The 21,407-nt window shown below is 41.2% G+C and overlaps 1 protein-coding gene across 5 annotated transcripts in view; it reads right to left on the bottom strand.

The window, feature by feature from the left end:
- Nucleotides 1–21,407, bottom strand: part of WDFY4 (WDFY family member 4) — a 144,283-nt gene that overhangs the window by 82,320 nt on the left and 40,556 nt on the right. For all 5 annotated transcript variants that reach the window (XM_080401530.1, XM_080401533.1, XM_080401532.1 and 2 more), the window contains 19 exons: nt 21,157–21,375; nt 19,938–20,122; nt 17,202–17,433; nt 15,045–15,196; nt 14,417–14,528; nt 14,112–14,302; nt 12,412–12,564; nt 11,895–11,968; nt 10,901–11,062; nt 9,131–9,222; nt 8,002–8,101; nt 6,994–7,199; nt 6,223–6,392; nt 5,545–5,670; nt 3,399–3,560; nt 3,089–3,286; nt 1,496–1,613; nt 766–923; nt 91–329 (listed from right to left, as the gene is read on the bottom strand). In XM_080401530.1, the coding sequence (XP_080257656.1) occupies nt 91–329; nt 766–923; nt 1,496–1,613; nt 3,089–3,286; nt 3,399–3,560; nt 5,545–5,670; nt 6,223–6,392; nt 6,994–7,199; nt 8,002–8,101; nt 9,131–9,222; nt 10,901–11,062; nt 11,895–11,968; nt 12,412–12,564; nt 14,112–14,302; nt 14,417–14,528; nt 15,045–15,196; nt 17,202–17,433; nt 19,938–20,122; nt 21,157–21,375 (3,049 nt within the window). The remainder of the gene's footprint in view (nt 1–90; nt 330–765; nt 924–1,495; nt 1,614–3,088; nt 3,287–3,398; nt 3,561–5,544; nt 5,671–6,222; nt 6,393–6,993; nt 7,200–8,001; nt 8,102–9,130; nt 9,223–10,900; nt 11,063–11,894; nt 11,969–12,411; nt 12,565–14,111; nt 14,303–14,416; nt 14,529–15,044; nt 15,197–17,201; nt 17,434–19,937; nt 20,123–21,156; nt 21,376–21,407) is intronic.

Raw genomic sequence — 21,407 nt, 5'->3', positions numbered from 1 at the left:
CCTAATGTGAAATCTCCCCCTCTGCACCCACTCCCATAGATAACAGCACAGAGATGTAAACAAACATTATACTGAGATGAACATTTGTACCTGCCCGAATTCAACTGGCAAAGGCAGTACATTAGGCAGATGACAAAATTGTTATTGGAGTTGTAAGTCGCAAAAATAATGTCCCACTGCTCCTGCAGGACATTGAGAGTGTGCAAGACATTAAGCTGTTCAGGCAACGATTGTTGTGGTCTGGACAGGCAGTACAGGATGGCTCTGTTTAGACAGCTGTACAGGGCACTGAGAAGAACTTCCTTTTGCGAAACAGAGCTTTCTAAGACCTGTGAAAACACAAACCAGCAGAGTACTTAGCTTGCTCAGAGAACTCTCTCTCCCGGCATCAACTTCTCTCACTTCATTTAAGCTGTTGCAGACTTATTTTCCCTGAACTACCTGTTAGGTACAAATTCAGTTTTTCTGTACTGCTGCTGAAGTCCCTGGAATTGTGTAAGAGATTAATTTATTCCTGTTTAACAACATGTACATAGCCAACAGACAGTGGCACAAAAGAGCTAACTATCCTTCCTTTACGCTGCACCATCTAGCCTTGATTGTCATTTAGAGCCATTATGTGCTCATGCAATAAACCCAGGAATATTCACAATCACCAAATGGATTACAGCCATCTTCTTGAGAACTGCAGTACCATGACCTCAGTATGAAACAGCACATTACAACAAGCTGATAACAGTTGGGAAAAAATGTCATGTGACTCACCCCCATAATCTGTTTGGCAGTGAAGATCAGGATTTGCTTGGGATCAGCAGCAAACATTCTGCTGTTCAGCTTCTCAACCAGCTTCTGAACAAAATAAGCAATATTCATCATGGATACAGGTGAAGTTGATTCTGAAGTGCCATGAGGATCACTGCTCCCTGGAGAGGATACAAGAGAGTTGATTATTCCAAAACAAGCTGAAATACAAAAATAAATAAATAAATTGTGAGATGTGAGGTTACCAGAGCAGAGAAGGGAAGTCTCACGCCATCATGTCTCAGAGTTGGGACCTGCCTAAAAACACTCTAGGTCTAGCAGAAATAACTTACTCAGTCTGGAAATGACAGCTCCATCCTAAGGACAGAACCAATCTCGCTAAAACATTATCATGAAGGACTTGTCCAAGTAATGACTCAGAAAGGAGAGCAGCAACTATTAAGTTATCAGGGTTATTTCCAGAAGCACTCAAGGATAAGCCTAGGTTTATTTCTAAGTAGTCTCTTTTTAATGTTCAGAATCTGTTCTTAAAAAGAGAGAAAAATATGAAGAGGCTGTCTAAAAAAATGGCAAAACTACAGTAATTTATGCAAACTGGTCTACAGCAGGAGTGAATGGGCAGTCCAGCCTGCTGAGCCGGACTGTCCTCCTAGCTACTGTTACCGAACTCTTCTAGCAATTACAGCTACATGCTAAATACTAGCTAGCTAATGTTCTGATTCTCATCACTCACCTCTTGGTCTTGTTTTCCCCTCACTTTGGCTGGTAACATGGAAGACATCCATAGGAGACAGCAAAACTTTTGTTTGAAAATGTCTCTTCTGTTCACTGGTGGCATCCTCTGGAGAAGCCTACATAGTGACCATATACATATTAGTACAGCAGAAAAACAGCCAGGAAAACAGACTCAAATTCCCTTTCAGCCTTTATTCGAAGATGTTTGCTTTCATTGGATCTTTGGCATATTATTCCTGCCAAAAAATCAGATTCAGTAAAAGTTTTGCTCAAAGAAGTGAACAGAAATTTCAAGAGACACTCAGTACTATCTGAGATAATTCAACGTGCCCAATGTTTCCCTTAAACACCTAGGCACTGTGCCAAGAAAAGGAGGGGGAAAACAGCCCCGAAAGAGCAAGGACAATTACTCCACCTCACTTGCACACTAGCCCTTGGTGTGCAAGCTGAGAAGTTAGCTGTGACAGCTAATCCACAGTAATGTAAATCAGAGATCTGGTGTACTCCTCCATGCAAAGACAATGTGGCATCTCTCATGCAGAGTTCAGCAAGAGTGCATGTGTGGACAGTTAATGGGCAGCAGATGAGGTGGCAGTACCTCTTACCCTAGCTGGGAAAGCAGGAAATCTTATGCAGGTCTACACTCTAGGGGATCACCGTTGCCCTTTGCACACTGAACACAAACAAGGTTTTGCACAGGGCCAGAACCTAGGTTCACATGCGGTTCCCAAGAGATCTTGCCCTCAGGGAATTTAAGCTCCATTTAGCAGGCTCAGGATTCAGACAGTCAGAGGAGCCATCCTCTCTTTTAAACTGCACCAAGCCTTGGGATGTTAATGTATAAACCTTTAGGGAACTGCTGCTCTGCAAGATGATTTAAATCATGACAGCTGCAGTCAAGCTTATATTCATTACTATTTGTATTACTAAGCTAAGTCTGCATCAGAACTCACATCTGGGACACTTGGGCTATTGACAATTTGGTGACGAAGCCTAAGTTTTCCATTTTCCCTTTATTCAGACTCTGATTCTTTGCAGTTCTTTGCGTGGTTGAAGTCCATAATTTGGACTCAGCTGCCACAGCTTGAATTAATCTGTACTAAAAGTGGAGACAGTTGTTTTTTGTTTATTTAAGCACTGAAAATAAATTATTGCCTCAAACATCAGTACACAGGAATGCTCCATGTGAAATTTTCTGTTCTTATCAAATCCAAGGGCTGCTTTACTGACAAGCAGGTATTACTAAGGAAAAAGGATTTTTTTTTCCACACGTGACTTCAATATTAAATGTTGCCTGCCTTTGTTGCTGTCTAAGGGCAGCATTTTCTTGGTTCAAATTAATGCAAAGCAGGCAGAAAAGGGCCTTCTTCCTTGTTGAAAAGGTAGTAATTCTGCTCTCTACATAGACTGTCCAGAACTGCCAGGTTGTAGTGCATGCTAAGAGCTGTGATCCCAGCCATGTCCTACACTGTTGAAAATGCTGACTGAATGCACCTCTCCATCACTGTCAGCACTTTTTTCACTAGGCCACTAGCAGGATACCTCCTGTCCTTCCACCCTTAAAGCAAAGCCTCATGACTACTTTAGAGACCTCAAGAAGCAGCTCAAGTGGATGGCCTTGTTTGTTTGCTGGGATGTTAAGAAGACTGTCCATCAGGAGGACTCGCACAAAATCCCACACATGTTTCTTGGCAGGGTGGGGTAGGAGCAGGAAGGAGGAGGGATCAACACAGCCTTTCCCTTCAGCAATGGCTGGACCATCAGGAGTCAAAAGGTCTTCAGAGCCTCCCTGTGGAAGCAGACAGCAATGCATTTTAACTCATAATTCCTTCAAATTTTTTTTTTCCTCCTAGCAACCCATTTCTGACCTGAAGGGCTTGTGCTGGCTCAGATGCACATACCTTGGGTGGTCCAGAATGGAAAGCAACCATAGCCAAAGTTTTCAAGAAGTCAGGACAATGCCACACAGGGTCCTGAGTATAACTGTGATAGATCAAGCACAGAAACTGGACAACGTTCCCTGGATAGGCAATCTCCCAGGAGGCTTCTGCATCTGTAATAGGCTGAACACAGACAAATGTGCATCTAGTCAAGGCAGCATTCCTCTCACTCACATAAACTCATCTTTTCTCATTTCCAGGTATTCCTAAGCAAATAAACAAACATGATGTGGCCACAGAGAAGTCAGGCAAGGCACAAGCAGCCAACTCCCAGCTTGTAGACTGAAGACACACCCAATCAGAAAGGTGCCATATCCTCATCGAGAATGAACAAAATGGGTAATGCTATGGGTAAGATCCACCTATGTGTTCAGTAGTTCTTAAACATTCTTAAAGTTCTTAAAAATAAATCCGAGGGTATAGAGGGAGCTGGCATAGGAACTTGCCAAGCTGCTTTCCATTATTTATCAACAGTCCTGGCAAACTGGAGAGGTCCCAGAAGACTGGACTTTAGCCAATGTGACACTCATCTTCAGGAAGGAGGATCCAGGGAACTACAGGACTGTCATCTTGATCTCAGTGCCAGGGAAGGTCGTGGAGCAGATCATCCTGAGCACCATCACATGGCACACACAGGACAACCTGGGTATCAGGCCCAGCTAGCATGGGTTTGTGAAAGCAGGTCCTGCTTGATGAACCTGGTCTCCCTCTACAAGATGACCCACCTAGCAGATGAGGGAAAGGCTGTGGATGTTGTCTACTTGGACCTTCATAAAGCCTTTGACACCATCTCCCACAGCATTCTCCTGGAGAATTTGGCTGCTCATGGTGTGGACGGGTGTGCTCTGTGCTGGGTAAAAAGCTGGTTAGATGGCTGAGCCTAAAGAGTGGTAATAACTGGAGTAACATCCAGCTAGCGACCGGTCACAAGCGATGTTCCCCAGGGCTCAGTACTGGGCCAGTTCTGTTTAATCTCTTTATTGGCAATCTGGATGAGGGGATTGAGTGCCCCCTCAGTAAATTTGCAGATGACACCAAGCTGGACAGGAGTGTTGACGTGCTGGAGGGCAGGCAGGCTCTGCAGAGGGGTCTGGACAGGCTGGACCCATGGGCCGAGGCCAGTTGTATGAGGTTCAACAAGAACTGGGTCCTGCCCGTGGGTCACAGCAGCCCCACACAGCCCCACAGGCTGGGGCAGAGCGGCCGGGAAGCTGCCTGGCGGGGAAGGCCCTGGGGGTGCTGGCTGACGGCCGGCTGGGCATGGGCCAGCACTGTGCCCAGGTGGCCAAGGAGGCCAAGAGCATCCTGGCTTGTGTCCGAAACACTGTGGGCAGCAGGACAAGATTGTGATTATCTCCCTGTACTCGGCACTGCTGAGGCCACACCTCAAATACTGTGTTCAGTTTTGGGCCCCTCACTTCAAGAGGGACGTAGAGGTCCTGGAGCATGTCCAGAGAAGGGCAACAAAGCTGGTGAAGGGTCTGAAGAACAAGTCCTGTGAGGAGTGGCTGAGGGAATTGGGGTTTTTTAGGATGGAGGAGACTCAGGGGAAATCTTATTGCTCTCTACAACTACCTGAAAGGAGGCTGTAGGGAGATGGGGGTAAGTCTCTTCTCCCAGATAACTAGTGATGGGACAAAAGGAAACTGACTCCAGTTACGCCAGGGGATGTTTAGATAGGATATTAGAAAAAATTTCTTCACTGAAAATGCAGTCAAGTATTGGACCGAGCTGCCCAGGGAGGTGGTAGAATCACCATCCCTGGAAGCATTTAAAAAATGCATAGATGCAGTGCTTAGGCACATGGTTTAGTGATGGACTTGCCAGTCCTGGGTGAACAGTTGGACTTGATGCTCTCAAAGTTCTTTTCCAACCTAAATGATTCTATGAAATTCTATGAGCCCATCACATCATCTACTATGTAACATAACCAGGCCAATAGCTGTGCTGATGATTTGAAGTCCCTGCTCCCTGTTATACTCAGTATTGCCCTGCGAGGGCAGAGGAAGGCTAGGGGTTACAGATAAAGACTGCTACTGACTTCTGACACCCTCAGGCAATTCATTCTGCCGCTCACAATGCACTGTCCTTGCAACAAAACACTTACCTTGTCCACAGTGACTCTAACCATTTCCAGCAGTAAAGCAGCTGCCTCTCCACACAACCCAATCTTGAGGACGTTCTCTGTCAGGTGGTGCTGCAAGATCCACTGCAACATAGACTCAAGATCTTCCTACAACAGGCAGAGAGATACTTCAAGAAAAGATGGGAATTATATATGATACACCAAGAATAATGCCTACTTTCTCCACGTCAGAAAAAACCTAAACATGTTCACCTCCAGCAACTCCTTCCTCTCCTGTTAAATGTATTTCCCTAGGATAGCACTAATGGATTGTCCTCTTCAGAAATAACATCTTTGGCACTGCTGGGGAAAAAAATGCCTTATGGCTTCTCAGGACACTGGTAGAAGTACTCAGATTCACTAATTCTAGATTTTAATGAGCTTTGACAATGTAAGAACAGACAGGGAAGCTAATCTGAATGACCTTCTAAAGCACAGTAGTTAAACAGCATTTAACACCTGCATGAACAAGTTTGTTCGAAACAGAATTTCCTTAAATCAAAGCTAACTAACTTCACTTTTAAAGTATGAATGACTAATTTTAACCATCACAAAAACCAAGGAGCGTTAACTTGCCTGAGAATCTTACAGAAATGGACACAAAATGCCAAATTAGCACAGCAATAGCAGATTCATGCTTGTCCACTATTTTTTTCATACCTTGGCTGCTTCAGGTGGTTCAGACTGTGGAGTTGCCAGAAATAGCCCTGCTACAAGCAAGTAGATCTCAGGGATGTGGACATGATCAATCAGACATCTTTGCAACGTTGAAAACCCAAAAATCAAGGAGGAGTCATTGTCAGGCACTGGAGGATGAGTTTTTAAATTATCTTTAAAGGAAAAGGAAAACATTCTGAGGAAGTGTCTAAAAATGAATGCTGTCTCAGAGGAAGGATTACTGACCCAATCCTCATTTGCCTGTGTCCCAGGCCACTCAGTGCTCTGCTAGACTGCGATATCAACAATTTACAAAATTTCCTCAGACTAACAGACAACAATTTTTCCCACTATCACTTTTGTACTGGAGATCTTCCTTGAACTCTTCTTCCTTTCTCTTCCCTTTCTCAGAACCACAGGTCTAGTTATCAAAAAGCAATCTGAACAAATCTTAAAGAAACAGAAGGTTTCAGGGCACAAGCTGACATCTGAACACCTCACAGGTTTATCAACTAGCCTGATTTTATGCAAGAGAATAAAGGCCTGTCTCCCTGCAACTGCTAATTAGAAATGCCAGCTATTGTGCAAGGGAGAAGCAATGCTTTCCACTTTTTAGCACAGAAAAGCTGAAGTACTAGGAAAACCTTGTCCTAGAAAGTAATACGATTTTCTTGGTCTGATATCAGTGGGCATTCTCCTATCACCTACTTCAGTGATCTCTCATCACTGAGCTGGATCCAGGAATTGTTTTGGGAGCATTAAACCAACACATACCCATTAGAATACTCAAGCCTGCAGAACTGTTTTCCAGCCAGCGTCCAGCCACCATCCCCTCCTTGAATTTCTGCAGCAGCAAACGATTGTGGAGGAAGCACAGAAGTAGCTTCATTCCTAGCACAACTGTGCTAGAGTGCAGGTAGCTCTGTGTGAATAGCAGAAACCAGTCTGGCCCCAGCGCCAAAAATATCTCTTCTTGTTCCCTAGGACAATCAGGGAAATGAAAACACATGGTAGAAGACAGAAAGGAGATTTTATTTAAAATTGTGTCTCAGTGATTTAGAAACTGAATTTTCTGTAGAAAAAAAATCTGATTCATCATACCACAAAAGCGAATTACAAAGGTTTAACAACAGACTCATCCACACAGTTCAAGTCACTTAATTCCCACTAAATGCGACCTTACACTATCATCAGACAAAAAAGCTCATTAACATGAAGCTGCTTCTGAGAGTGTGTATCAGTAACTGAGGTGAACTACATCACAGGCAAGATCTTTCAACCTACAAAATTCAGAATTCCAGTTTGAATTTTGAAGTCCAAGATACGTTAAGTAATGAAAATGCACAGTTACAGCACCCAGCACTATGAACACTACACTTCAGTTATACAAAGTAGAACTATAGTAACTGAGTGCTTATGGTTATGATAGAGAGGTGGTAAGTAATCGCACATTAGATTGAATTGATTTTCAAAGACAGGTGGGATTTCTTCAACCCTTGCAATGCAGAAGGAACAGCAATATCCGAGTTCCTCCTTTGAGACATTTTCTGAAAACACTGAACTCTTTTCAAAATGGGTATCAGAGCGTGATCTGATCACATATCTATATGAATGCCACATAAATCACTGACAAAAAATAACTCTGAACCCAGTCTGCTCTTATGTACTATTTTGTTGAGACTCCAATATTATCCAGTGTGTTTAGTCTGTGTCAAGCACCAGAAAGGAGGAAATCTAGAAGACAGTCATTTACCTATGCATTCCTAAATTGTTTCTACTTACTCAGAGGACAGGTGAAGTTTGTCTGAACGCATTACATCCAACAACATCTTAAGTAACTGGTTTCGAAGCCAGATTGTCTTTCCAGATGTTTGGCTTAAGGCTACAAATATCAGAAAGTAATAAAGAGTAATGAAGAGACAAAACACGTGTTCCATTGCTTTGATGAACAACCTTGTTTGCACCAGATTAGCCCAGTGGAAGTACTTATATCAGTCTTCTGTAGAGTTAAAAGATGCAGGCTTCAGATTTTAGACATAAGGATTCCTGCTAACATCAGAAATGATCAGTGCTTACATTGTCAAAGTCCATTCTTTAGAGTTACTTAAAACTCATTCAGACTACGTGTTGGATAATGATCCACAGGAAGCAATCTCGGGTTAACTAGAGAGGGTAACAAAAACAGGCAATCTGACTTGTATTGCCTAGCTGTGCTATCTATATACAGAGACTACAGTCATCGTTGTCCCCTTAATACAATATACTGTTTAGAGGTGCAATAACCAATCAACTGAAAGATCACAATGAAAGAGCCAGCTGACTGGAAGATCCCACACATTTGTTGTCAAAACAAAGTTGACATAAATACACAGATACTTTAAAAGGTGCAGAGCTCCACATTATTATTTGCTACAACTGTTAAGTATAGCAAAATGTTCACAGAAAATCCAGGTTGCCAAGTGAAATTTTATTCCTCTTCATGGCCTAGTGTGTTAGTTTTGGGGCAATTTCAATTTTATGGCCTTCATTTCTGCATGTATCTGTGAAATCCAGCATTGTGTAGGCTCTGGACAATGCAGCCAAAGTACTGCTGGCTTATTAGCAGAGAGAGGACAAAAGGGGAACTCCCTTAGCAGGAAAAGTATCTTGTGGTAGGTCAGGCCTTCCCGGATATATAAACAATGACTGTCACTTCACTATTCACATCAGGCCTTTGTGGTAATATAAGTTTTCCCCACAATTTCGTGTCACCTCACTGCAGCCTGTCCCTTTCCAGATGAAGTCATCTGAATTGTGTTTCTTCCTGCCACTGGAGGCAGAAACACTATGTTGTACTTAGGGTTCATCATGCCCTGGGGAAGAAGGGAAGTACTTTAGATATCAGAACACATACACCAGAGGTAGTTCTCACCTTCACTGGGCATCTCAGCCACACCGTCCAAGCAAATCTGATTTTCATCCACAGAAGAAGGTTTCAAAGTGTAAACAAGGAACAATCCAATCCTTGCAGAGAAAGAGGGAAGCAATTTTGGTTACCAGAAAGGCAGGCACTCATTTAATTACTTTGAGATTACATTCAAATCTCAATACTCATTAACAATGACTGTTAATGGCAACCACTGGAAATTCTAATTGCTGCAGAAATAGCGTTGAAATAAGAATGCAAAAGTTCATAAACTAGGAAGAAAATAAGGACATTATCTACAAATGCAAGTAATAACTATTCTACTACGGAAACATTTTTCTCTCTTTCTTGATTTTAAAGGTGTTTCACCATGAGGAAAGCAATACTGAGTTACACTCTGTTCATACAAGATTCTGAACTGCCTGTGGCATTCAGACATCACTGTTATCACCACTTGGTTTCCAAGCACGCAGAGGAGAGCAGGTACTCAGGGAGGAGGACTGGAAATCTCTTTTCACCTGTAGTCAGCTTTAACGCATTACCTGGTTCTAAGGATAGACAGATTAATGTGACATACACACTTAGTGAAAGCATATAACCTCCTCCTGCCCACAAGAAGGACATTTCTTAAGGGACAGATCACCACTTGTTCTGCAGGAATAGTCCACACCACAGTTTCCATCAGATGTGTAAAAAATCTGGGACCAGCAGAAACGCCAGCACTTTACAGTTCTGCTGAGAGCCTGCTATAGTCTCTGCTGCCCTGGAGCTGGAAGGGTAGGGACTGCCTTTGTCCACTCGCTCAGCACTCATGGACCTGACAACTAATCAAATTACCATGCAATAACAAATCATGGTATTTTGAGAAGAATGTTTATTCACACTCCTCACCATATGGTAAATTTGATATACTAACTCCACTACTCACACCTGTATGAAAAAAGAATGTGATAACTCATACAAGCCCCAGGTAGGAACATACATACAGATAATTCTACAAAACAGCTGCAAGCAGTAAGTTCACATATTAGCTTACTCCGCAGTAACTACCTGATGTGCTCATAGTCTTCAACAGAGCTAAAGTCTGACTGCAGAGACCACAGGTCTGACATGTAACTCTGTTTCTATGTTTTATTTGGACAAAGTGCTTTTAAAACAGAGCTCTCATCTGTGCAGTGCATTTCCCTGGAGTTAGGTGGCTGTAGACAGCACTGTGTGGACCTTCCTCAGTTCATAGGCTACAAGGTGATGCAACTAGGTTGGGAATATAAAATGAAGCAGTGCCTACATTCTGTGGAAAGCAAACAAGGATTTAAGTGTTTTGCTTTATGAAATTCTGACTAACATACCTTAATTGAGCAAAATTCAAGAACAAGGATAGTTACTGGGATACAAGCCAAACCAACAGGATTAGGTACACAGTTCACCAGGGCCAAGTTGCAATACTATATCAACTGCAATACTTCAGAGGCAGGCTTTAATGAAATCAAATATTAAGTACAGACTTTGAGTAGTCCCAGTCATAACAGCATAAATGTTTGTGCCATCATTGTAAGAGTCACCACCCAAACCATCTTCACACAAATATAAGGTTGGGATGAACTGTGTTTTGAAGGCATGAAAGAGTTTTTCATCACTGGGGATTCTGTAATTGTCAGATCTAGAGGCTCCTACCAAAGGTGAAATGGAGGAAGTTCTACTATAGAGCCCTCTCCAACACTGGTAGAAATACAGCTCATCTGCAAACTGAGAAAAAGCTATGGACTTGAAGGTTACCTGAGAATATCCCTTGTGTTAAAGTACCCTTGCAACAGATGGGAGAGAATAGTGCAGGCCACAGTGATCCTGGAGTTACTGATTTCAGGATCATTGAAGAGGAAAATGAGCTTGGGCACCATTTGCACCTGGTGAGCAATTGCAGCATTCTGACATCCATCTCTGTAAAAAAGCACAGAGACTATTAAAAGCTTTTACTGGAAATAACAAAATTTGCTGGGTTTCAGCTAAAAGATTCTCAGGTTGCACTGATACTTTGCACCTTTGGCTTCTAATGTTGGTGTGGCAACATTTCAAACTGTCAGACAAATTGAATATGTGTCAGCAAAGGAGATCTGAAGACTTCTCTGTGTGTTCTCTACCCTTCCTATATGTCCTCTACCCCGGAAACTGCTGCATTTCAACAAGTTCAAAGAAAATAACATTATTGAATTTTCAAGCAGTGAGTTGGTGGTAATAAATGCTATTCCTGTAAAACTCAGCAAGGGACACCAGACAGCTCTGTAAAGAACCTTCCGGTACCAAAAAGAAGCAATCTAATGCTGTGATCTATTTTACTCCTCTGCCATGCTCTGTCTCTTCAGATATATTTAACTCTACTACAGTTGATTAACAAAGTATATTGTTATAAAAAAAGTCTTCCTGGCTTGTGTTTTGGTTTTAAACAAAACTTCAATTATACTTTTATTATTTCATATTCATTTCTAACATTCAGATATCCCCCCTGCCCAGTAGACGTTTAAACTTCCATGGTACAGCAGTGGTTCCATGTAAACCAGGTCACCAGATAGCTTTTCCCAATCTGGCCCATCATCACCTCAGGGACTGATTAAATCACTAAATCCAGCCTTGAAAAAGCAATATAAAAATTATTAACTGCCAGAGTCCACTGATTCCAGCTAGGATCGGACCCTTCATATTGATCTCACAGTTCCAGCTTCAGGTTACAGGTGAACTTGTCCCACGTTTCTGATTCAAACACTAGCTTGTATACCTGGAGGACTGCAAGATCTCCACAAGATGCGAAAAAAGAGCAAGGTCAAGATTTTCTGGTGCTTTCATCCAAAGCTGAAAGAAAAAGGAAAGCAGATGTTTTGCTGTTCTGCTGAGCAGAGAGGACAGTAACTTGTGGCAGAGAAACAGTTACAAGTAGTTCAGGAAGCGTAACATCATAAACTCTCGGTTGTTTCTGCAAGGACAAACTGCAGGCACTGGGAAATCCCTGCCAGTGTGAGGAATGGCTGCTCCTGAGCTAGCCCTGAGGAGCAGGCCCTCAGGGACTGTAAGAAAACTTCAGAAATTGCACTAGGGAAGAGTGGGGAGCCATGGTGACAGAGAACCTGCCATTCCAGGAGCTACCACCTCCCCAGGTGAGCCTCAGTGTGGAAAATCACCACACACCACACCATCCCAAATACTGGGTCCAGGAGGTGCTGTGAACAAACCAGACTTCATACTATAAAGCCACCTGTAGTACAGCCAAACTCACAAAGCCACATCAAGAGTTTTACCTCGAAGTTGCAGAGAACATACTGGAATGCACTATAGTTCTTGATGACTGAAGACTCAAAGCCAAGCTCAGCTGTACCCACTAGGGAGAACATTAACTGTAAAATCCTGTTGTTTAACAGCTGTGTCTTACTCTTCAATAGATACGCCAGCAACTGAAAATAAAGACTTAGTAAGTATCTGCTGAGTATAAATCTGTTTATAAACTAATATACAACACTTTAATTCAAGACAAATACACAGTTTACTTGGCTGTAGTAGTCATGCATGCATACATATTACATAAGCATCATGAAGAAAGTAAAGATTTCAGTCCAGGCATAAAATCTTGTGCAGTAGGTGAAAAGGTAAGTTTTTGAAGGAATTTGACAACTCTGTGGCATTGAAGAGAAGCAAAATGCATGCCGTACTATGTTGAATGGAATTTACAAAAAGTAACATACAAATATAATTGTAAATAACTACAGTAAGTTCTCTACGCTGTTCTTCATGGGTATATTCTTAGTTGCTTGCAAATGGTATTAATTAAAAAAAATATTCATATTGACCTCTTCAAATAAAAGGCATGTGTGAAACATTGCCAGTTTCTCAAATTAGTTTATCTTTGATCATGAAGCGAATTCCTGATACACTGAGAAAAACCTGAAAAACGTTCAGAAAGCCACTACTCTTTGATTAGGTTGGGAGGAATAGATACTCATTCGAAAATACATATGAAGGCATGTTTATTAGTTGGCTGTTTGGAAAAAAGTTTCAGACATCCAAACAAAGAGCAAAACCACTCCATCACAACATGGTGATCTGTCAGGTTAGCACAAAGTCAAAAGGAACAGCTCATACACAATCTAAAGGCTGGCATTCACCTACAAGAAAGGATTGGGCAAGCAATATTGAAGTATGAATCAGGATCAGTTTATGAAGTATTCACAAATTGGGAAAATGGAAACTTTATAATAAATCATTCATGAAACCCTACTGTTATGAGTCTTGTGTGGAACCATCTCTGTTAAAGAGCCTTCTCTGTTCTATAAGACTCTGTTTAGCCCACACAGCATAAAGTAAATTATACTGAACTGAAACTTCACACCTGAGCCTTAAGCCATCCAATATTACATACATAATACTTAAATAAAAACAAACTCTTCAGTCTGAACAGCTTTGAGGTTGAGAGATTTTAGGGATTTTAGGAATTTAGGAAAGACCTAATCAACAAAATCCAGACAGCACTTATTTATATCAGCACAATTCCTAATACACAGTGAAGACTGAGCCACAGGAATTCACTGTCAGCCTGCACTGGGCAGTCTGTGAAGAGGAATCTTAGGCTGGATGAGCCAAGAGGAGGACGCAGACCTGTCTGAGAAGTAGTCTCTCGTGGGAGGGATCAAGTATGTTAGTAAAATGTGAAGGGTGGGTCACTCACAAATCTGCTGCACCGGTTTATTTAGTTTATTAGTTCACATCTGACCAAGAAGCACCTGTTCTCACCTTTCCATCAGCAGATAATGCTGTTAGAGAGATTCCAAGCACAGAATTTAGAGCACTATCCTGTAACACCCTCACAAAGATCTCATCACTTATAAAGTTACAAGCATAAGTGCTAATAACCAGGATATGTTTGGTTCATTGACATTGATAGGTTTTGGGGTAAAGTTTTCCAAGTGAAACACTATAACTAGTATGAATGAACAAGGGTATCTACCTGGTATCCATGCATGTGCCTCATCAATTTTTCACTCATTGGGCTGCTGTTCAGGATAGAGTTCAGAACTTTGACAGCTGCATACATGGTGTGGTCATCACGGGCCATAGCAATGAGACCCAGGAGAATGGCAGGGCCTCCAATAAAGTTCAGGCTAGTAGTGGCTGGAGAGGACTGGAACACTCTTACCCCTAGAAAATTACAGTGTTACTCTACCAGAAAGTTACATGGAATAAATCTGTTATTTGACAGAGGAGAGGCCAAACTCTTAAAAAATATGAAACATTAAGGCATAGTGCATTTACCATATTGGCCAACAGCAACTGACCCAATAGTCCGCAAGGAACCAGAGAGATGTCCAGCAATATTTTTAGCTAGGAATACTGGAGATGAATTGTCCCGAGAGTTAATCCCAATCTAAAACAGTAAGAAAAACCATGGTAATATGGGGGAGACAAAAAGTAACAAACAGAACCTCTAATAATTTAGATTATTTTATTACTTTTAGACTATGAAAACCATTTTTTTTTCCCTTAAATGTTGATTGTTAGGACAAACATTCATCACCTAAAATATCCCGCAACTGCATTACTTTGACATGTCAGTATCATTGGACATAAAGCTAGAATAGCATGTGAAAGGTCACTGTGAAGGCATTAAGATACCACAGACTGAAACAAATTATCATTAGACCTGCAAACTGTGCCTTCTGTTGCTGTTTCAAGCAAAGTTTTTAACACTGTCTCATTGTCCAATCTACTCCTCTCCACAGATGAAAACAAAACAGTGGGTATAATGGAGTTATGAAATGAGAAGCTGGGGAAAAAATAAATCACTGAAGATCCACAACTAACAAAGTCACAAATTTTGCTGTAGGAAATCAAACAGAAACAAGAAAAAGCGTGTTTAAGACAAATGAGGGAAATTTGTGACCTCTTTGGCAATCAGCCGGCCATCCACTTCATTGTAGGAGCTCTTTATATCTTGGACCGTAGTGAGAGATGAGCACATGGCATTGATTCCAAAAGAAATCTTCTCTTCTGCCACCAGAGGTGTAGGATTATGATCACTGTACTGATCCTCACCTAAAACAAGAAAAAGTATAAATCTCTGAAGGAACTTCACACGCTCAACATATGATACATGAGAGAGGCAGATTAAAAATAACCAGAGGAAACGAAAGTTTAGATAGGAATTTGATTTTGACTCAACTATAATCAGAAAAAAGCCCTCACCCTTTGCAACACAGTCCATAGGAGCCTGCCACTGTAAGCACCAATAGGAGATGTGCTTGGCTTGTCTCCTCTGGTTACTGCTTTGTGTAGATCCTACGTCCTCTCCCAGTATCTCATGAAGCTCAGAAAAGTACAGAATAAACTTTCCTCTGTCCACACAATACAAACAAACTTTCTGGGCAGAGAAAACATTTCAGAGGCCTTCCATGTTACTGGGAGCTTTCTCAGGGGTACTAGGAGCAAGGATTAATGTGGAAGCAAAAAGGACAAAGGCAAAAGTTCAGAGCTGCCAACCCACAACATATAAGAAGCCTCTAAAAGGTACCAGGTTCAGCAGTTTAATGATTGAAATTCTCACATGCTTTTATTTAAAGATTTTTCTATTCCTGCTTGCATTTGGAAAAAACCTATGTGTACCTTTTTTAAAAAAAGTATATTTTTGACAATTTTATAGACTGTGAAAACAGTTGATTTATGAAAATGTTTACTAATCCTGTTGAAAAAGCCCTTATAGGCAAAAAGCATTAGCATGTATTCCACATGAAGATTAACTTGAAGTAAATGCCCCAAGACCGTGTCACCTATTTCCCTTCCAGTAGGACACAAACTTACGGCTAAGCCTCTGCACAGCTGCTGCTGATTAGGGAGTAGGAAGGAGATACTGGTGAGATGGGACACAACACCACTGCAACAATTCAAACTGCTGTTTGCAACAAGGTCATAAATCCATTTTAAGGAATAAACCATAATATTTTGGGGGTTTGTGCTGAAATTTTAAAAGTAAAAATTGCCATTAGAAAAGTTTCTTTTTGCGTGTTTTGGTGGAATAGGGAGATATTAGGTAACAGTTCCCTTCCCTGAGCTCCCCCCACCCCGCCCACCCCAAAAAGAAAGAAATAGGGAAGAAATATATCTTTCCACAATTATGAAATTACATCTTGTATAACACCCCATGATTTCCCTGCATCAGGGCATCACTGGAGTCAGATGGTTACAATCCATGATTAGTTGGTAGTAAAGCGCAGCTGGGAAGACCAGTTAGTAGAGAACAAGCACCCCAGACTTCAGAAAGACTCAACGCTTCAACAAACCTCCTGACTTCTGTTGGTAACATTTTTACTGTAGGCCTGTATTTTGATATAATTTCTCTTTCAACAACCCCTTCTCATGCTTTACTTGGAGTTTTTTTTAGTCTAGATAGACGGCATTCTGAAGGAGTATTTTCAGCCAGTCTTTTCACTTCGCTTTAGGCTGGAGCATTACCAGCTGAGATTATTCTGCTCTTTTCAAATGGGAGACAACCATCCCCATTTTAGCCCAAGCTGTAGTACAGAGGTGAATGAACAGTAATCAATAACTGAAATGTTTTATCTGCCTGTTTAATAATTGAAGCTAACAGTACACTTTAGTTAAAAAGCCTCTTCATTAAGTGGAATGTAACTTACTCCCCTACCCCTCTCTCCCCTGTGCTCTCCCCTACTCTGCAGACATCTGCAATTAAAGATGATGCTTCTTTTTCTGACGTTTTTTCTGTAGCACCATAAATGTAGAACACCTCAGTCAAAGCTGCTGCTTTAATGTTTGTCCAACAGAAATTGCAATCTTCCATCTCCTCAAGGACATGTTATCCCTCTTCACTCTCCAGCTCCCTCTGCTGCTTGATTCCTGCCCTTCTCTTTCTGCCCATTTTACCGTATGGTAGAAGATTCTCATCGTATCTTACTACACTCAGTAATGCAGAGTTCCAGGCTTTTAAAGCAAGCTCTAGGCACAGTTGGAATACTAATAATAGATTATAAGAACAAAAAGAGCATTGCCCTGACAAATAGTGGTGGATATGAGAATTATCACATACCTTGAAGCTGTACTGCTTGGAAATTGCTAAAATACTGTGGGCCAAGCTTATTAATCACCTCCATTGCTTCCACAGAGATGGCTTCTTCAAACAAGTACGTAGGGCCAAGGCGCCAGGTCAAGGAGGACATCTGTTTCCAAATTTGAGGAGTAGCTATGTATCCATAGACATCAATAAAGGAAGAGGGTTCCATGGAAATACAGCTACCTGGTAAGGGCTGGAGATACTGCATCTGCAACAGAAGAAGAATTCATTAAGGGGACAGAATACACTTGGGGTCCCTCACTGTTTTGACCCTGCAAGGTATGCCTGCCACCTCTTTCCTCAATGGAGTCTTACTCAGCTGTGCAACACAATTACCAACTGCTGTTTAGAAACTGGATTTTCAGAAGCATCACAGACATAAGCATTTTACAAAGTTCAAGCCTACTTTTTGTTTAAAAAGCACAGTCAAAATCATTTCAAGTACTGGCAAAGAAATCCTCTCTCGACCACAGACTTATTTTTCCTGTTCTAAGCTTCATAACTCAGACTCTGTGACTTTTAATATAGAAAGCCAGGTTACAGATCACACTTTGTACTAGGCACCTAGATAATAAACAGGTTTTGAAGAATGTAGGGTATCAAGGTGCATCAGTTAGCTTCAGTCAAAGCAACATAGTTTAAGAAATTGCACCATTCATTTTTGGTATCAAAATAAGGATTGTGCCTCCTAAATTAAGTCTATTATTCCATTTATATGTGGAAAGCTCTAACAGGAAGTAGATGGATTTTTTTTCATAGGGAGAAACTATACTGTACTTCAGGGCTTAGTTCTGCCTTTAACAATTTGCTGTTAAGATGGGACTCCTAGTGTTTACAGATCTCTGACTACTGAAGTTAGAAGACAGGGGTGGTCAATATTAGTATGTAGGACTTGATACTTGAGTGAACAAATAGGCTTGATGCAATACAGTAACCCCCACCCCCACCCCCCAGCTCCACAACCCCAAAATAGCTTTTGGTATTGTTAACAACCATTGTGCAATTCTAATTTCTTACACAATCTTTTCTTCACTGTAGACATTAAGACAAAGGCTTGCATCATGTCAGAGACCCCAGCACTGGGACAACCTTTTATTTACTAAAGGCTTGTTTTATTTATTATGAGCTGTTTCACTGTATGTTAAACACAGTTGCTGTGAATTCTTTAATCAATTGCAATGCTTAGGCCTAGTTTTATTGATGACTTTCAGTCTCATTTGAAGGAAAGCAAATGAAATTAAATTTTCATTCTTGAAATGGATATAGGTCCCAAAAGGCATTTAGAAGACAGATCATTTTTCTCAAGTATGGGAAAGAGAATATTTGGAATTAAACAGGTTGTTTTTACAAGGGAAATATAAACACAGAAGTTAGCTTCATGTGTGTTAAGATTGATTTGAAATATGGGAACAAGAAAGAAGAGACCAAGGTTACAAGTCTCAATTAATAAAAGGATACTATTCAAAAACAAAACCAGAAAACCACCACACCAACCAGACCTGCAACAGACATAGTCTGCATTTTCAACATTACCAGCCTGGAACATTCAAATTCCAAAAATCAAATCTCAGAAATAATTTGAGATTAGGTTCAAAACTAGAAGCATGATGATAATAACAAACTACAGGCTCTTCTCATTTATCCTGTAGGTTATGAACACTTCAGGTACATTTGCATTGCTTTCTTATGGTATCTTGTGCAACCTCAGATATCCCCTATTTCAGAACTGACTCCTATGCAACAAGAAGATGACAAGAAGTGGTACATTAGGGGAAATACTAGCTACGCCAACATTTGCGATGAACTCTTGCGTAGATATTAATGAAATTTACAAATTTCTCCTAACTGAAACACTTCTTTCATTTCCATTAACTCAAAAAAAAAGAAGTATTTTAATTCAAGAGCTATCTTACACATTGAACAACTAACCTGGAGGAACATCGATCTGTTCCTGAGTGCCTAGCGTGACAATGGGGAAAAAGGCCACTGACTCATCAACTGATTGTTCAATGGGTGTAAGAGGAAGAGGACAGCTTGAAACATGCCCATGTAAGATGCTTGAGGAAATTCCATCCATCTTAGGATTCCTGTAAAGAGCTGGCCAGTCACAGAAGCTCATTTCTCAATGACCTTACTGCTTTTTCAGGCCTTTATTGAAAAATGGAGGCTTCCTACATAACCTATTGCCTTTGCAGGTTTCAGCCTAAGCTCAAAGCACCGTCAGTGTAGGGCTCTCTGTTCACACCTGAATGTGATGTACCTTTTATAGCTGACAACTTCTGAAAATCTTGGGTGTAAACTGAGAGATCCTCAAAATCACTAGTCAGTTCAGAAGATTTTGGCCTAAGGGTAGAAGTGAATTTCATCAACATAACCCTGAGCTACCTGCATACGAGGTAACCACAACTCTCAGATGAGCATCACCACTGAAAATTACCCTGGTTATCTGCATGCTGAGGGGAGAGGAACTAGTTCCAAGCATCAGTATAAACCGATAACATATTCTCAGGAGCAGCACAAATACAGCTTGGTTTGTATGGATTTCTGACTCTACTCATGCACAGTGCAGAGTGGCAGATGTTATATATGCAGATCACCGTGCTTTGAGTCTCTTAGGTTAATACTGAGAAGCCATGGTACGTGCATGGGGAGATGAAAATAAAAGCAATGAAAGACAAATGTCAGGCACAAGGTCTATCAAACAGCCTTTACCTTTGCAGAGCCAAGCATCTGACCATTTATATAAGCTGACACAACGCAGTTCTTCTTTGCTTCCTTAGCAACTGTCACTGTGAGATGATGCCACTGGCCAGTGACCATCAGCTTGCCGCAGCCAAACTGGACTTGCCCTGGAAATTGGGAGGGATTTAAGACCTCATCCTCAGGTTCCATGATATCTGTAGGAGTAAAAACAAGGGGAAGTAAACAAAGTCTCTCACTTTCCCCTGCCTCTGGAACACAGCTATAAAGTGTGACACAAAGAACATGACTCTGTAGGTATACACTGATTTGGTGCTATTCTGTTCAAGGTTTTTAAAACCTTCCCTGAAGATCTATTATCAGGATCTGAGACTTGCACAACTCTCAAGATTCTTCCAGCATACGATGTGCTGTACTCCCAAATAACACCTACCTCAATGCTGCAAAGCTAGACTGAACTAGGACAAAGCCAACATATTCTCTAAGAGGAGAACCCCTCAGGATATTCACCGAGTTAGCTGACACAGAAAAAAAATTCCTAGTGAATTCATGAGATGATAAACCTCTGTACATTAATTTGTAGTTTTTAGGAAAAGAAGTAAGCCGGGATTTTTAACATCATCTAAGAGAACTGGAGCACTCACACAATGTCAGCTGTGCATGAAAAAACCCAGCTACTATTCCCACTCTATTCCCAAACCTCTGCAATGTTCAATCACATTCACATTTGAAGTGTCTACTGTATTCAATAAGGAGAATGGGATAAATGTCAACAAGGAAAACAGATTAATAGGCTGGCATGGTAGAAAACATCCTAAGAGTGAGGAAAAGTAATGTGCTGTTTGATTAGGAAGGTAGATCACTCCCAAACTCCTCAGTCCTACTCTCCAAACTTGCCTACTGCCACACAGAACAGGCAGGGATCAGCTGGTTTAAATCCAGTTCCCACAACTGCACACAACCACATAACTGACATTCAAAAGTCTTCCTTGGAATATCTGTAATTTTTATTATGTACTGCATGCCATAGAATAATTCTCAATGCCTACGGCAAACCTAAAACTGAAATATGACCAAGAATTACAATCACAACAGGATGACAGAAGGGAAATTAAGAGATAAAGAAGTCTCACTAATGTTCTGGGTACTTATAAGAAGACGAAATTTGTTCATGAAAAATTCCAGATAATCAGAGAATACAGCACTGCAGCTTAACTGAGAAGAGCCTTACCAAGTGGCTGAAATTCCACTTCTTCTGTGGAAATGACCAAAGAAAGATCCTGTGGGAAGAAGCTTACTGAAAAGCAAACAAATTCTTGTTCTGTTCTTGACATATGCCTCACAACCGTGAGGAAACGGACTGGGTGATTGTTGTGCACCAAACCAAACTTGCTAACCAGAAACCAGCATGAGAGCGTCAGGCCACTTGAGGGAGGGAACATTCTGGTTCCTGTAGGCAGGAAACAAAAAGGCAGTAAGGAA

This window comes from Falco punctatus, assembly GCF_963210335.1.
Source record: "Falco punctatus genome assembly, chromosome: 9".
Lineage (NCBI taxonomy): Eukaryota > Metazoa > Chordata > Aves > Falconiformes > Falconidae > Falco > Falco punctatus.
The sequence above is the reverse complement of the archived record's forward strand: the minus strand, read 5'-3'. Positions and strand labels throughout refer to the sequence as shown.